General features: G+C 43.0%; 1 protein-coding gene across 1 annotated transcript in view; it reads left to right on the forward strand.

Annotated features, from left to right (window-relative positions):
* The window catches only part of dock7 (dedicator of cytokinesis 7), a gene marked incomplete at its 5' end in the record, with an annotated part of 115,732 nt that overhangs the window by 78,849 nt on the left and 19,990 nt on the right, over window positions 1-16,893 (forward strand). The window contains 8 exons of the mRNA XM_084163904.1: window positions 239-377; window positions 619-807; window positions 5,859-6,090; window positions 6,375-6,539; window positions 6,712-6,881; window positions 11,908-11,997; window positions 12,753-12,848; window positions 13,942-14,082. Of these exons, the coding sequence (XP_084020030.1) occupies window positions 239-377; window positions 619-807; window positions 5,859-6,090; window positions 6,375-6,539; window positions 6,712-6,881; window positions 11,908-11,997; window positions 12,753-12,848; window positions 13,942-14,082 (1,222 nt within the window). The remainder of the gene's footprint in view (window positions 1-238; window positions 378-618; window positions 808-5,858; window positions 6,091-6,374; window positions 6,540-6,711; window positions 6,882-11,907; window positions 11,998-12,752; window positions 12,849-13,941; window positions 14,083-16,893) is intronic.

Raw genomic sequence — 16,893 nt, forward strand, 5'->3', positions numbered from 1 at the left:
ATTCCTATACAGCCCTAACCAACCATGTAATTTAGAGCCTGTTCTCATTCCTATACAGCCTTAAGCGACCATGACTCTGTCTGTAATGGTTGTGGTCTTTCTTAGGTCTTCTCAATCCTTCTTTAGATGTTTATTCCTGTACAGCCCTAACCCCTAAACCCCACTAACCATAATAAAACCATAATTTTATTCCTATAACCAACCATTAAATTCGGTCTCTGTTGTGTTTCCCATGCAGGTCCCCAGACTTCCATGATGAGGTGAAAATCAAGCTGCCGGCCTCTCTGACTGACCACCACCACGTTCTGTTCACCTTCTACCATGTCAGCTGCCAGCAGAAACAGAACACCCCCCTGGAGACCCCTGTGGGATACACGGTAACTACTGCAGACACACGTGCAAATGCATGTACACGCGTGTGCACGCACATATGCACAATGATATGCGTGCATGTCACAGACAGACACACACACACACACATACACAGGTGTGTGCATGCGAACGCACGTACAAATGTAACGCACACACACACACACCTCATACAAGCACACGTGTATGAAAATGAACATGCCTTTATTGTTTTTCCGGCCCTAATCATGTTTTTCTCTCCTTCCTCAGTGGATCCCCATGCTTCAGAATGGGCGTCTGCGTACAGGAAGCTTCTGTCTCCCTGTGTCTCTAGAGAAACCTCCCCAGTCCTACTCTGTCCTCTCCCCTGACGTTCCTCTACCAGGGATGAAATGGGTGGATAACCACAGAGGGGTGTTCAACGTTGAAGTGACGTCCGTTTCCACCGTCCACACACAGGTATAGCCCATCACAACCGTACATTTCTCTATTTATGTAGCAAAATGTTTTGCTACAGTGCCCTACTACTGAATATGACCCAACTCCTTTAAGCAAGAAAACCCCTATGCCCTCCAGTCTCTATTCACTACCAGGCATACGGGTGCAGTACATGTTTCACAGTGTACCGAAACAGCTGTACTTTTTCGATACTAGAACATGAAAAACCGGTGCGGTCCTAGAATTTGTTACTTTCGGTACTTCTGTTTAATTCCTCACGTCGTTTACTGATTGAGAGAGGATCAAGTCGGTCTACCAGCGCAGCCGATGTCCCTGCTCCGTGCCTGCTCCACTTACCCATTGCTAGCACTAGCCTGTTCTGAGGAACCACTGCACTCACTGGGAGTCTGGGCTGCATCACCACTCATGCTGCACAGAAGTTAACACACTTGAATAATGCAACACGGCATGTAGAAATGTTCAAACTGTTAATTACAGTTCGCAAAACAATGAAAGAAGATACCGGTAGCTTCCAGCTTTGTAGGCTAACTTTCCTGGATAGCTTACAGCTGAAACTAACATCAGTTCACTACCCTAGTACCTTGTTTGTGATAATATGCAAACCATAACGCAAAATATTGCTGATTTCGAAGTTGATTGTCACCAAATAGTTTTCATTCACTTCATCTTCCCTACCTCATGTCTCTCCCAGTCAAGACCTTCTCTGCTCAAGCCTCGAACTGACTGTGTGTGAATGATGTCATGGGGCTTAGAGACCGCGCACACACTTATAAAATAAGAGAGTGCTTCATCAATGCAAATGTTGTTGATCAGTACAATAAAATTAGAAGCCCCATGAAATCAGCCAAAACAATCTCAATAACTCAATGCATTCACACACTCCTATTGAATATGCACTCACCTGTACTGTGAATAGGCTTAGGCTACATCTTGATTTAATCAGTTTATTAATAGACTAGTGATCTATCTTTCAAAAGAAGTATTACCATTATGTTGTTAATGGTAAAAAACGAAGTCAAATTGATTGTATAATTTTATTTATTAATGCATAGATTCAAAAATCTAAAATGTCAAATGCATAGATTCTGAGACTTTGGCTAATACGCCATATTTCTTTGCAGTGGTGTCGTTTTGGTATCGAGTATCGTGATACTAAACCTGGTATCAGTATCAAAGTAAAAATTCTGGTATGGTGACAACTAGGGCTGTTGCGGTGACCGTATTAATGCCACACCGGCAGTAAAATTCTACGTGACCGTTGAGTCACGGTAATCTCCTCTTATGCACTCTGGACATGTGTTGGTAGAACCCAACTCGCTAACTACCATCAGGTCGCTAATGGCCTGGGTTCTGTTGTCCCTCTAACCACTCTGACGCCATTGCAAATGCAATTGAAAATCCATCAGACTTATCAGTATCCTGCTTTTAATACTCACCTCACTGTGATTGATCAATTAGAAGAAAGAAGTTCAACAACAGGTTGAAACTGAGTGGAAAACATGGTTGTTGTGGATGTTGTTTCAAAGCCTAACACAACGAAGTGGACAGCTCTTTCTAAGCTGAGGATTAATTCAAAACACCCATATGCATATTAGAGTTTCTGCGTCGGCATATGCCAAAAGTATGTGGACACCTGCTCATCGAACATGAGCTTGTGTGGCCTACCACTTCGCAACTGAGCCGTTGTTGCTCCTAGACATTTCCGCTTCACAAGAACAGCACTTACAGTTGACCAGGGCAGCTCTAGCAGGGCAGAAATTTGACGAACTGACTTGTTGGAAAGGTGGCATCCTATGACGGTGCTACGTTGAAAGTCACTGAGCTCTTCAGTAAGGCCATTCTACTGCCAATGTTTGTCTATGGAGATTGCATGGCGGTGTGCTTGAATTTATACATGTGGCAGCAACGAGTGTGGCTGAAAAAGCCAAATCCACTAATTTGAACAAATTCAGAATAGCCTAGCAATAGGTCATTTTTAATAATGGCAGACACATTGCCTTTAGCTCCAGAATGTCTCACCACCGTGAATTTCTTTCTCCCCCCCTCTCTCCTTCATTCCTTTCTCCAGCGTGCAGAGAGAGGGGCTGTCAACAGTTTAATTAAATATGTTTCTTTGTGAAAACATGTTACTATTGATGTTCCCGAACAGATTTCACTTGGTTTCCCAAATCAAGCACTGGGTAGCTGCAGGAACAGGTTTGGAGAGCCCATGGCAGAATATCACCTGTCACTGCAGCGAAATTACCAGAGTAGCCTACCAACATGAGTGAAAAACGTACCGGGGTGAAAGTGGCCTCCATTTGCTATTCCAGTGCATATGGATGACATGTACAGTGGGGAAAAAAAGTATTTAGTCAGCCACCAACTGTGAAAGTTCTCCCACTTAAAAAGATGAGGCCTGTAATTTTCATCATAGGGACACGTCAACTATGACAGACAAATTGAGAATTTTTTTCCAGAAAATCACATTGTAGGATTTTTAATGAATTTATTTGCAAATTATGGTGGAAAATAAGTATTTGGTCACCTACAAACAAGCAAGATTTCTGGCTCTCACAGACCTGTAACTTCTTCTTTAAGAGGCTCCTCTGTCCCCCACTTGTTACCTGTATTAATGGCACCTGTTTGAACTTGTTATCAGTATAAAAGACACCTGTCCACAACCTCAAACAGTCACACTCCAAACTCCACTATGGCCAAGACCAAAGAGCTGTCAAAGGACACCAGAAACAAAATTGTAGACCTGCACCAGGCTGGGAAGACTGAATCTGCAATAGGTAAGCAGCTTGGTTTGAAGAAATCAACTATGGGAGCAATTATTAGGAAATGGAAGACATATAAGACCACTGATAATCTCCCTCGATCTGGGGCTCCATGCAAGATCTCACCCCGTGGGGTCAAAATGATCACAAGAACGGTGAGCAAAAATCCCAGAACCACACGGGGGGACCTAGTGAATGACCTGCAGAAAGCTGGGACCAAAGTAACAAAGCCTACCATCAGTAACACACTACGCCGCCAGGGACTCAAATCCTGCAGTGCCAGACGTGTCCCCCTGCTTAAGCCAGTACATGTCCAGGCCCGTCTGAAGTTTGCTAGATCTTTGGAGGGAGTTGAAAGTCCGTGTTGCCCAGCGACAGCCCCAAAACATCACTGCTCTAGAGGAGATCTGCATGGAGGAATGGGCCAAAATACCAGCAACAGTGTGTGAAAACCTTGTGAAGACTTACAGAAAACGTTTGACCTGTGTCATTGCCAACAAAGGGTATATAACAAAGTATTGAGAAACTTTTGTTATTGACCAAATACTTATTTTCCACCATAATTTGCAAATAAATTCATAAAAAATCCTACAATGTGATTTTCTGGAAAGAAAATCTCATTTTGTCTGTCATAGTTGACGTGTACCTATGATGAAAATTACAGGCCTCTCTCATCTTTTTAAGTGGGAGAACTTGCACAATTGGTGGCTGACTAAATACTTTTTTTCCCCACAGAATTTTTTGTCTTGCCCCTGTTCTTGGCCATTTTGAAAATGGGCCATTCTAAATTGAAACTAATTTAACATATTAGTAAAGACGAGATTAAATTGAGAATAGTCTGATTGGTGAAAATATGATCACTTGATGTGCAGCCCGAGGCAAGGAACAGAGCGCAAGCATTTTATTTTTTCAATAGCCTATTTATCTTTTGATTTCTAAGGTTTGTATCATTCACAACTAAAGTTGCCAAATAACTCTAAATCTAGTGTATATGACCTGTTTCAAATGAATGTTTTATTTTAATTTTTGGGGTGGGGGGGGGGGGGTGTTTACCAGGGAAGACCTATTGAGACCTAGGTCTCTTTTTCAATAGAAATGAATGGTAAATCATGTATTGTGTCATTTTGGAGTCACTTTTATTGTAAATAAGTATAAAATATGTTTCTTAACACTTCTACATTAATGTTGATGCTACCATGATTACGGATAATCCTGAATGAATCGTTAATAATGTGTGAGAAAGTTAGACGCACAAATATCATACCCCCATGGAATGATCACCTCTCACCATTACAATAAAAGGGGAGGTTAGTCTTTTTTGGGGGGTATGAAATTTGTGCATATGTAACTTTCTCACTAATCATTGTTCACGATTCATTCAGGATTATCCGTAATCATGCTATTCTTAATTACAATAAAAGTGACTCCAAAATGACACAGTACATTATTTACCATTCATTTCTTCTGGGCATAAAGTAATCTGAAACACAACCAAAACAAGCAGCAAATGCATCCAACAAATATGCAGAGTCACAAGCTAGATGTAGTCATTGCATGCTATGAAAATACCCTCAAATTAAAGCTGACAGTCTGCACTTTAACCTCGTAGTCATTGTTTCATTTCAAATCCAAGTCTAAATAATTACTGATTGCACTGTATCTGTGTTAGATATCAGACCATCAGGGACAGACAGACCGAATACCTCAGCATGGGAAGAGTAATGTGTCCCTCCCTCAGTTCATTAGTGGTTGAACTTCACTGGTGTTATTTAGTAGAGCCCACTCCATCTCTGTTCTGTTGGCTGTCGAGGAGAGGGAGGGGAGATTGGGGGGAGGGGGAGAGGAGTGGAGAGGGAGGGGGAGAGGAGTGGGTTGAAGAGGGTGAGTGTTTTCCCAGGAGCTTAGCCTGGTGCTAATGTGATCATAAATCACTGGGTCTATGTGGATGAGACTGAGCTGAGCTCAACTCTACTATAGTCTCTACACATGGGCTCGAACCACAGAGCACACAATTACAGCACTTTCATTGTGTAGTGGGGGCTTGCATTTCTTTCCTTTTTATCAAAACTTGATTTTCTTTGTGTCCTTTCTTTCCTCTCCTTTTCCTCTCTCTCTCTCCCTCCCTCTTTCATCGCTCCATCTCTCCTCCCTCCATCTCTCCTCCCTCCCTCCCTCTCGCTCTCTCTCCTCGCTCTCTCTCCTCGATCTCTCCTCTCTCTCTCTCCTCCCTCCCTCTCTCCTCCCTCCCTCTCTCCTCCCTCCCTCTCTCTCTCTCCCCCCCTCCATCAGGACCAGTACCTGGATAAGTTCTTTGCATTGGTGCATGCCCTGGATGAGCACATGTTCCCTGTGCGGATCGGAGACGTGCGCATCATGGAGAACAACCTGGAGGCGGAGCTAAAGTCCAGCATCGCAGCACTAAACTCCTCCCAGCTGGAGCCCATCGTCCGATTCCTCCACCTCCTATTGGACAAGCTGGTGGTGCTGGTGGTGCGGCCGCCCGTCATCGCAGGACAGATAGGTATACTATCCCCCTTAACCTACGCCTAGCTGTACAACTTAGGCCTCATGTCAACTATAATACAACCCTCCAATAATTCCAACAAATAACATTAAAAGGAAAAAAAGGTTACCCTAAAAATGTAAAAACCCCAAATGTCCAAACTGTGTTTGTAAGCAAGCCTATCGCACTGTATTCTAAACTGTACCAAACAGCAAGGGATTGCTGCCACTGACTGTACTGTCTCTTACTACAATGTACTGTACTGTCTAGTCCTAAGTATGTGTGTTCCTATGTGTCTGTAGTGAACCTGGGCCAGGCCTCGTTCGAGGTGATGGCCTCCGTAGTGAACCGGCTCCATAAGTACCTAGACACCAGTCAGGACATGCACGGCAGAAACAGCCTGCTCTCCTCTTATATATACTACGTCTTCAGACTGCCCAACATGGACCCCAACTCCCCCTCACCAGGTACACTGTCTGTTCTGGTTTACTGTCTGTTTTACTTCTGTTAAATTCATTACATCCAGGTGATAAAGACCATTGGCTACATCAGGTGACTTTACGAAAATAGGAGCAGCAAGTTTTCTCACCCTCCGTCCCTGACTTCCGTAGTTTTGTTCCATGTGTGTTTTTGTCTCAGGTCCTGGAGGGCTGGGTGGTTCAGTCCACTATGCCACCATGGCCAGATCAGCCCAGCGACCAGCTAGCCTAAACCTCAACCGCTCCCGTAGCCTTAGCAACAGTAACCCGGACATCTCCGGAACACCCACCTCCCCTGATGATGAGGTCCGCTCCATCATTGGCAGTAAGGTTAGAGACCTGGCCTACATTATGTTGTGTTTCTCAGTACTTTTAGGGTACAGTCAGTCCTTTATGCATCTGTGGTTTAGACCTCTACTTTCAATGAGAAACTATCTGAATTATACTATATGGAAAATATTTTAGCATGGATTTGTATGTTTGCTAACTTCAAAGATGATTGGATTGGAAAGCCCCACTATTTCTGGCTCCACATAAGCGGTCACTGTACCCTATGAACCGGAGAGCAGTGTTTCTCAACTGTATGACATGCGAACCCTATAGCTGATTGACAAACATCAGCAGGAACACCTTATCTCTGTAACCCCTGTATCACCAACCTGACACACAGCAGAGGAAGGCCAACCTCAGTCAAGCAGTCTTCATCGCTCTGTTAGCAGAGCAATATCCAGGGGTAGCAGGGCTCCAGACCGTTTAGTCGCATTTTGCGACCCTTTGATTTGGCTGTGGAGTAACATTTTAATTGGTCGCACTGGTGCGAGTTGCACATTCTACCTGGTCACTTCAATTCAATTTTTTGGGGCTGATAAAACCATGATTTGATCAAACAGGAAAGTGCATTATCCTCATGATTCCTGTAATGAAACTGTCTGCCCTGCCGCTGTGGCTGTTTCACTGGGGCCTGCTGCTATAGGTCTAATGAGTCCCTCACACTCTCTCTCCCCCTCGTGCACCCCTAAACATGCATTCTGATTATATAACATTTCCAAATGCAATTGCGGGGGGGAAAAACACAACTTTAGAAGCAACTGCTGTTGTCCATGTTCAAGAGAGGAGGGTCTCGGCTTTCTGTAGGTATCATTTTGATTTCTCAGCTCTCAATATTGAGCTCAAAGCACACTGTTTTACAATCAAGATATCTGAAATGGCTTCGGAGTACGCAAAATGCGCATCGGCCATCGCATCATCGCGAGTGCACTATTATACCTAGGCTTACTACCGATGCAACGTTTTTTTGGGGGGGGGGACTTTAAATGTACTGTTCGATTAATACATGGCTGCTAACGGTATGTGTTATATTTAGAGTTAGTGATTTAGCTAATGTGTTTTGAGTTTCCACTTTCTCAGGTGGTGAATTAGCACCAATGGAAGTATGCCTGTATGTAATATTAGTGCACATAAAGATGAAGGCAAATTCATGGAGCCCTATTTTGACAGTAAAATATAACAAAAATAGCCAAATTCTCAACCCAAAAATCATGACAATCACTGGATTAGGTTGCATATCAAAATATCTTGAATCATGCATTCCTTCTTGGACATGTTAGATGTAACAACTTATTTAATATTATCTCAGTAGTCTATAACTAAATAAAGCACTTTGAAAGACAAAATATTTTTGGGTGCGACCAAATCATGGGCTGGTGCCACCACCTGAAAAAGTTAGTGGCACCAGTGAGAACAGGGGAAAACGTTAGTCTGGAGCCCCGGGTAGCCAAGTGTATTGCAGTTCAACTTTGTAAATGAGTTAATAACGTGGACTTGTTTCTCTAATACAGACATATAATCATACAATGATTCGGTACCATGATCAAATGACTTGTTGATTTGACCCCAAAAGTACTTGACAGATGAGTGAGTGACGGACACTCCTTCTGTCTTTCTGAATGGTCTGGTCTAACGTGATGCTTGGGATGGATGCTGCCCCCATAGAAATGGAATTACCACCGATCATGGCACATAAACTTGAATGGGGATGCACGCTCTAGTCATTACTTTAAATCTATTTCTATGGTTTCCCTGTCTGATGCTGCTACTAAACTGAACCGGTCTTCTCTTTTCTCTGAACTGAGGGAGGGGTATAGATTGTCATGATGGCATACGCTATCTAATCTGTTCATGCATTGCTGTTTTCATGAATCGGTGTTGTAATGAAATGATTTGGGATCTTTAACAAGCTAACTGTATTATTCCTCATTGCTGCTTACGGTTAGATCCTCTTAACCTTTAAACCTCTATGCTGTTCTCTCCTCCCCTGTGCTGCTCCGTCCTCTCGCTCGTTGTTCCCTTGCTCCTGCCTGCCATGTGCCCTTTGACCTGCGACCCCTGACCTCTCAGGGTCTAGACCGCTCCAACTCCTGGGTACACACCATGGGGTGTAAGAGTACCCCCTGGGGATCCAGCCCTGTCTCTGCCTCTGACACTGACACCATGCAGGTGCTTCAACAACAACAACTCTCTTCTCTACCCCCCTAAGAAATAACACTCACTGTCACTCCCACTCCCTGCCCTTCTTAACTCCAACCTTCACCACCCCTCACTCCCTACCATTCTTAACTCCAACCTTCACCACCCCTCACTCCCTGCCCTTCTTAACTCCAACCTTCACCACCCCTCACTCCCTGCCCTTCTTAACTCCAACCTTCACCACCCCTCACTCCCTGCCCTTCTTAACTCCAACCGCCACCACCCCTCACTCCCTGCCCTTCTTAACTCCAACCTTCACCACCCCTCACTCCCTACCCTTCTTAACCCCAACCGCCACCACCCCCAACTCCCTACCCTTCTTAACCCCAACCGCCACCACCACTCGCCTACACGTTCCACCAGACTTAGGAAGTCACATGAACCCTGCCTCCATGAACCCTAAACCACAATCTTTAGTTCTCTCACTTGTCACCTTTCTAGTTTTTACACCTCTCTGTCCAGTTGGCTGGAGAAGAAACATCAATGCCCACTCTGAAGTTGTAGAGTTGTTAGTAACCACTTGAAGTCATGTCAAACAAGTGCAGAGCCCCCCCCCCCCCCCCTCATTTCTCAGTCAAACAAGTGCAGAATGGCCCACCCCACTCATTTCACACCACTTTTTAATACACCCAGTGCAGGAGAGGTGTTGCAGCGAACCTCTAGCCAAGACCCACCTCTAGCCAAGACCCACCTCTAGCCAAGACCCACCTCTAGCCAAGACCCACCTCTAGCCAAGACCCACCTCTAGCCAAGACCCACCTGTACACGTGGCTCAATTTAAAATGGTTTATTTTCTCATACTTTTTTTTATTTTATTGGCGGTTCAGAGGCTAGCACCACTAACTTCATTTCCCAGTTTTAATTTGCTGACTTCATCCTCTCATTCCCTGTCCTGTTTCCTCTTCTTCACCATGATCATTTAAACCACTGCATGACCTCCTGCTGCTACTAATCTCATTCACCACGTGGGTTGGCCATGATGTGGGATACTGCTGCATGTGGTGGTGTGGTGGGTGGGTCTGCGTGTGTGTGGTTGAGTGTGTATGTGGTTTTGTGTGTGTGTGTGTGTATAGGGCTAGGTGATGTATCAAATTAATTTGATTAATTCAAATGTATGTATTTGCGTGATATTCCAAATGCCTGTTTCGCAATAATCATTTTTATATATATAAACTTTATATATATATATATATATATATGTGTGTGTATATATACAGTGTATATATTATTATTTAATTTGTTTGCGTTTGTCCGCTTGTTCTCATGTTGTCTTTTTGGTCTTGTTTCCTTTGCTCCTTCTGTGCTGTGTGCACTGACCGCAGGCTCAGACAAGCAGTTTCAACTCGCTATTTGCATTTGAGGTTTGGTCCAACAGAATCGTTCACATGGACACCGAAACACATTAAGACATTATTTTACTGTAATAGAGGAGAAGTTAACCTTTCTAACGATACCCTTTTTATGTCTCAACTCCTCAAATTGCGCGCAGAGCAGACACTACTAAAACAGGAGTATCAGTTACCATTGATTCTGGAAAATTAATGGTCAGTTTGTCGTACCGCTAGCAGCATTTTAGCCAAAGACTGTTATACTAGCTGTCAAGTCTGTGTTTTATAAATGTACAATAAGCATAAAACACAATTATATAAAGAATTGACAACTCTTTCTCATTCTGAGATATGCCACTTGATTTCAACATCTGAACAAAGTGGACAGGCTAACATGCTGTTCAAACAGTTGGAGACAGACAGAAGGGTGTGTTCATAACAATTCAACTGTTTTATCTTGTTAGCTAGCAAATAGATCCAAGTTGGCTAAACTTTAAATATAACTATTAGCTGGCTGGTCACTAGCACGTGGGCTTGTGCTTGAGAGATTGTTGATGAGACCTGTGTTAATTTTCTATAATGCCTGCTACAAGAAGTTAGTTATTATTAGTGAATGTGCATTATGCATGGTTCTGGTTACAGTTGTAACACAAAAGGGCATGTTCATAGACCGACCTGAAAGCAGATCAGTGATTATTGCAAAAAAGCAGGTTAAACTATTTTGATGAAATGATTAAATTATTAGTGGGTCTTATGGTTGTGCAAGGCTTATATTTAGCCTAGGTAGGCGCCCTGAATTCATTAGATTACTGCTGCCTGTTTTAAATGCAGTGTATTTGACCTTTTTAATTGTGCAACAAAGCTTATTTAGAGAAAACAATTACGAAATCTAGATATATATTGTGAATCGCCCATAAATTAGAAAAAATCTAGATGATTTTTAGGCCATATCGTCCGGTCCTAAGTGTGTGTGTGGGTGTGTGTATATGTGAGTGTGTGTGTGTGTGTGTGTGTGTGTGTGTGTGTGTGTGTGGGTGTATGTGGTTGTCTAATTTCTTTGTCTGCTTGGGCACTTTCTGTCTTCATCTTTTTTTCCTGTCTTGGTGTTGTCATCATTGGTTGTCATAAAGGGTATTTTGTGGCTCTAGTCATGGCCAAACATTCAGTAAAATTAATTTAACTGAGGTAAGTTTCTTTTTTTCAGGTTGATACTGTCTACAAACTGCATATCTAGGGACATAGGGGCAGTTTCTGTGTAAAATATATCAACTTAGGTGTGTAAGAAGAAAGTTAAAAATGAGGGAACTCTAGCATTCTGTACTTCTCCATTGGTAACTCTAAGTGGAACTGTAATTAAGGTTATATGATGAGGGCTGTTTTGTGTATTTGTGATTTTTGTGTGTGTGTGTGAGAGAGCAGACACATCTCCTTGCTACATCCCTAGCCTCTTGCCCCTCAATAACCTGTTGTTGTTGTCGCCATCCCATCCATCCCACCCATAGGCCATGGAGCGCTGTGGCAACCGCATGTCTTCGCACACTGAGAGCGCCAGTTTCTTGCAAACTTTAACAGGACGGTTACCCACCAAAAAGGTACCAGCCGCTGTCTACACCGGGGGAGGAGCCATACGGAGCCCCCTCACCTTATTCGCCTGTTTTATGCGTATGTCTGTGAATGTGTGCCTCTTGAACGGATGGTGTATTTGGTGATTGTTGGGAGTGTGTAAATGTCCCGCCTCTTGGCTGTGAGTTGAAGTGTGATGTTGACAGTATTGCACAGGAAGTGTGTGACGTACCAGGCACTAACTGTAGCACTCTTACCCTTGTTCAGGTAAACGGCACTCACTTGATGTTTCTATTTTAATGAAGCCTCCATTTTCAGTGTTACCACCAGACACAGACACACCAAGTGGAGTGTTGAGTTTTTTTAGAGTAAATATGACATATGCAAGATAAGATTAGGGGTTCCCTAACCGTCTTACACTCAAAAGCTGGCTGCAAGAGTTAATTTACACACTCTCAATATTGACTATATAATTGTAGTCATTATATAGTACTGATATTATAGATATCATCATAAAGGGGCAAAGGTTTAGGAACCCCTGTATTGAGATTGATTGTATACTTTGGCACATTCTATAGTGTATATATAATGCTAGATGGTGATGCAGATAGAATGTCTCGGTGCTCTGTTGTAAGATAGACCACCTGCCTGGGTAAAGGTGTTCTTGATTTAGCTTGGCACTTGGTCCATTGTACCGACCAACTAAATCCGGGCCAGGTTGAACCAGGTCTGATGTTCTGTACTACGTGTCTGACTGTCTGGTCCGTGTGTCTCTGTGTCTCAGTTGTTCCATGAGGAGCTGGCCCTACAGTGGGTGGTGAGCAGTGGCAGCGTCCGGGAGGGAGCTCTCCAACAGGCCTGGTTCTTCTTCGAGCTCATGGTAAGACAAGACAACACTACACATAGCTGCTGCATCACTGGTGCCTGTTTCACACTGCAAAGCCATACTGCTGTGGCCTGGTTACATATCCACAATAGTTGCTGGAGCGGTGTTGGAAATGACAATGTGAAAAGTAAATATCCAGGTAAAGACAGTATGGTTCAGGTTGGCAGGATAGTGTGACAAGGGTACACAGTCGTGCTTTTCATCCTGGCCCCATGACTGCGATTCCCACTACATGGCCAAGCTGCAAAGTAAAACATTGGCTTTATCGGAAACATTTATGAAAACAAAAATTAGCTTCTTAATTTAAAGTTAGGGTTAGGCATAGGGGTGTAACGATTCGTTTTAACAACGATTCGATTTGTATCACGATTCGTGGTTGTCGATACGATTCAAGGACGATATTGGTTCATTTAGAACGATACGATCCGAAACGATTCAGTGACTTGAAATCGATTCAGTAACCTTTTAGCCAAAAATTCAACCAGTGTGACTGAAATAAATACCTGGATACTGGACAGTGCAGGTGAAGTTTCCTAGATTCCTGTTTCTTGTAAGGACCGCAATGGTGGCTTGATAATTTCTCGCTCGTCGGCTTCTCCTCTGTCGTCCGCCATGCTATGTTTTGTTGTCTTTGCGCCTTTGCGCTGCTGCTGGCGGATAGGCAGACTGAATCGAGTAATGTTTAAAGCCTTTATCATTAAAAGTGCTAAGAAAAAACATCCATATAAAGTCTGACGTGCTTAAATCCAATGGGTTATTTCCTAGTATCGATACAATCGATTTATTACATTTTAAAACGATGTTAGATTGATATATGTTGTCCAAAAGGCCAACTCGCCGAGCACAGATCGATGTAGTTGGATCATAGGAATATAAATCGATACATCGATGTAGTAGATGGATCGTTACACCCCTAGTTAGGCATAAGGTTAGCAGTGTGGTTAGGGTTAGAATTCAAATAAGATTTTAAGAAGAGATTGTAGAACTAGGTGGGGCTTCCGACTTTGCAACTTGGCCAGATAGTGAGGACCAATGACTACTACTACGTGTTGGGCCCTGTCTCACCTTGATGACCTCACACCCCCAGGTGAAGAGCATCATCCATCACCTGTACTTCACCGACCGGCTGGAGTCGCCCAGGAAGAACCGTTTCCCCGAGCGCTTCATGGATGACATCACAGCCCTGGTCAGCACCATCGCTGGGGACATTGTCTCACGCTTTCAGAAGGTAGGAGTGAAAATTGTTAAACGTTATTGTCATCGAGACACACAGGGACAATACAGGTGGGGCCTACATAAACACAGCAGTTTCTAATGCCACTAACCACACAGATACTGCCAATACAGTGAATGGTCTGAAGGGACCTTTTCTGGTTCTAAGTAAACCAGAGTGGGCAGTGCTCTGTAGACTCAAACCTGACATCTGACTAGGGCTGTTACGGTGACTGTATTACCGCCACACGGGCGGTCACGAGTCAATGAAGCAGTCAAATTCCACGTGACCGTTTAGTCATGGTAATTAGGCTTCTCCAAGCTCTGATGCTGCTGGTCATTAGTAGCCTAGCAAACTTGCTAACTGCCTCAGCACTCTATTGTCCCTCTAATCACTGACATCAATGCAAATGTATCGAAAATCTAATCAAACACTTCATGAGAGCCCCATGAGCTCATGTTGCACAACATTTCCATAGGATTTGCAATTGCGCGAGAAAACAGAGTGATGGCCTCTACTAAAAAGAGGAGGATCCCATCAGCTTTCTATAGGCTAGGCCTACTATATTTATTTCTCAACTTTCCTAATATTATGCACATTGCTTATATTTACAACAGGAGTATAGCCTACCTGGCTGGCATGAAAATGAACCACAAGAAAAGTGTCCTCCATTCGCAACTTAAGTGCATAGATTACATGTATTTTTTTCCCGCTGCCCCTGTTTTTCGATATAGGTGCATGATAATGGTCCATTCTAAATCAAAATAAATTTCACACACAGTGACAGTCAAAAGTTTGAACACACCTTCAAGGGGTTTTCTTTATTTTTACTATTTTCTACATTGTAGTATAATAGTGAAGACATCAAAACTATGAAATAACACATATGGAATCATGTAGTAACCAAAAAAGTGTTAAACAAATCAAAATATATTTTATATTTGAGATTCTTCAAATAGCCACCCTTTGCCTTGATGACAGCTTTGCACACTCATGGCATTCTCTCAACCAGCTTCACCTGGAATGCTTTTCCAACAGTCTTGAAGGAGTTACCACATATGCTGAGCACTTGTTGGCTGCTTTTCCTTCACTGCCGTCCGACTCATCCCAAACCATCTCAATTGGGTTGAGGTCGGGGGATTGTGAAGGCCAGGTCATCTGATGCAGCACTCCCATCATCACTCTCCTTCTTGGTAAAATAGCCCTTACACAGCCTGGAGGTGTGTTGGGTCATTGTCCTGTTGAAAAACAAATGATAGTCCCACTAAGTGCAGACCAGATGGGATGGTGTATCGCTGCTGAATGCTGTGGTATAAATAAAACACAGACCGTGTCACCAGCAAAGCACCCCCACACCATAACACCTCCTCCTCCATGCTTTACGGTGGGAACTACACATGCTGATATCATCCGTTCACCCACACCGCGTCTCACAAAGACACAGCGGTTGGAACCAAAAATCTCAAATTTGGACTCCAGACCAAAGGACAAATTTCCACCGGTCTAATGTCCATTGCTCATGTTTCTTGTCCCAAGCAAGTCTCTTCTTATTGGTGTCCTTTAGAAGTGGTTTATTTGCAGCAATTCGACCATAAAGGCCTGATTCACACAGTCCCCTCTGAACAGTTGATGTTGAGATGTGTCTGTGACTTGAACTCTGAAGCATTTATTTGGGCTGCAATTTCTGAGGCTGGTAACTCTAATGAACTTATCCTCTGCTGCAAAGGTAACTGGGTCTTCCATTCCTGTGGCGGTCCTCATGAGAGCCAGTTTCATAATAGCGCTTGATGGTTTTTGCGACTGCACTTGAAGAAACGTGATGACAGAAGAAAAGTTCTTGAAATGTTCCATATTGACTGACCTTCATGTCTTAAAGTAATTATTGTCTGTCGTTTCTCTTTGCTTATTTGAGCTGTTCTTGCCATAATATGGACTTGGTCTTTTACCAAATAGGGCTATCTTCTGTATACCCCCCCTACCTTGTCACAACACAACTGATTGGCTCAAACGCATTAAGAAGGAAAGAAATTCCACAAATTAACTTTTAAGAAGGCACACCTGTTAATTGAAATGCATTCCAGGTGACTACCTCATGAAGCTGGTTGAGAGAATGCCAAGAGTGTGCAAAGCTGTCATCAAGGCAAAGGGTGGCTATTTGAAAAATCTCATATGTTATCATTTGTTGAACTCATTTTTTGGTTACTACATGATTCCATATGTGTTATTTAATGTCTTCACTATTACTCTACAATGTAAAAATAAAGAAAACCCCTTGAATTAGTAGGTGTGTCCAAACTTTTGACTGGTAGTGTATTATTTAGTATATTTAAAGATTAAATCAAGAATAGTCTGATGGGTGACTATTAGCTTATCACTTGTGAATTATTTATCACTTGTGAATAATGCCCAGCATAAGAAACAAATACTTTTTCTAATCATAGTCGCACACCTCATGTAGCCTAGCCCATAGGCATATATGTTTCAATAAGGTTTGTATCACAACTAAAGTGGCCAAATAACTTCCTAAAATTAAGCACATGAATCCGCTTTACAACGGGTGTAGAGCCTAACTGGCAGACATAAGCAGCTCGTTGGTTTCAAGTTTGGGGAAGATAATTTCCACAATAAAAATGTGCCTTTATAATAAAAGCATTACATGCATAATTGCATTTGCGGTCACTTTTGATAATGGTGTTTTCTGCTAATGGAACATTCGCGCTTATAGCCTACTACCATGTGATTCGAAGCGCGCAGCACTCAGGGAAAAGGGCACAATGGCCACTGGCCGCAAAAGGCATGGATCTTTTTTAGGGTGCATTACGGCCA

This window comes from Coregonus lavaretus, assembly GCF_964263955.1.
Source record: "Coregonus lavaretus genome assembly, chromosome: 6".
Classification (NCBI taxonomy): domain Eukaryota; kingdom Metazoa; phylum Chordata; class Actinopteri; order Salmoniformes; family Salmonidae; genus Coregonus; species Coregonus lavaretus.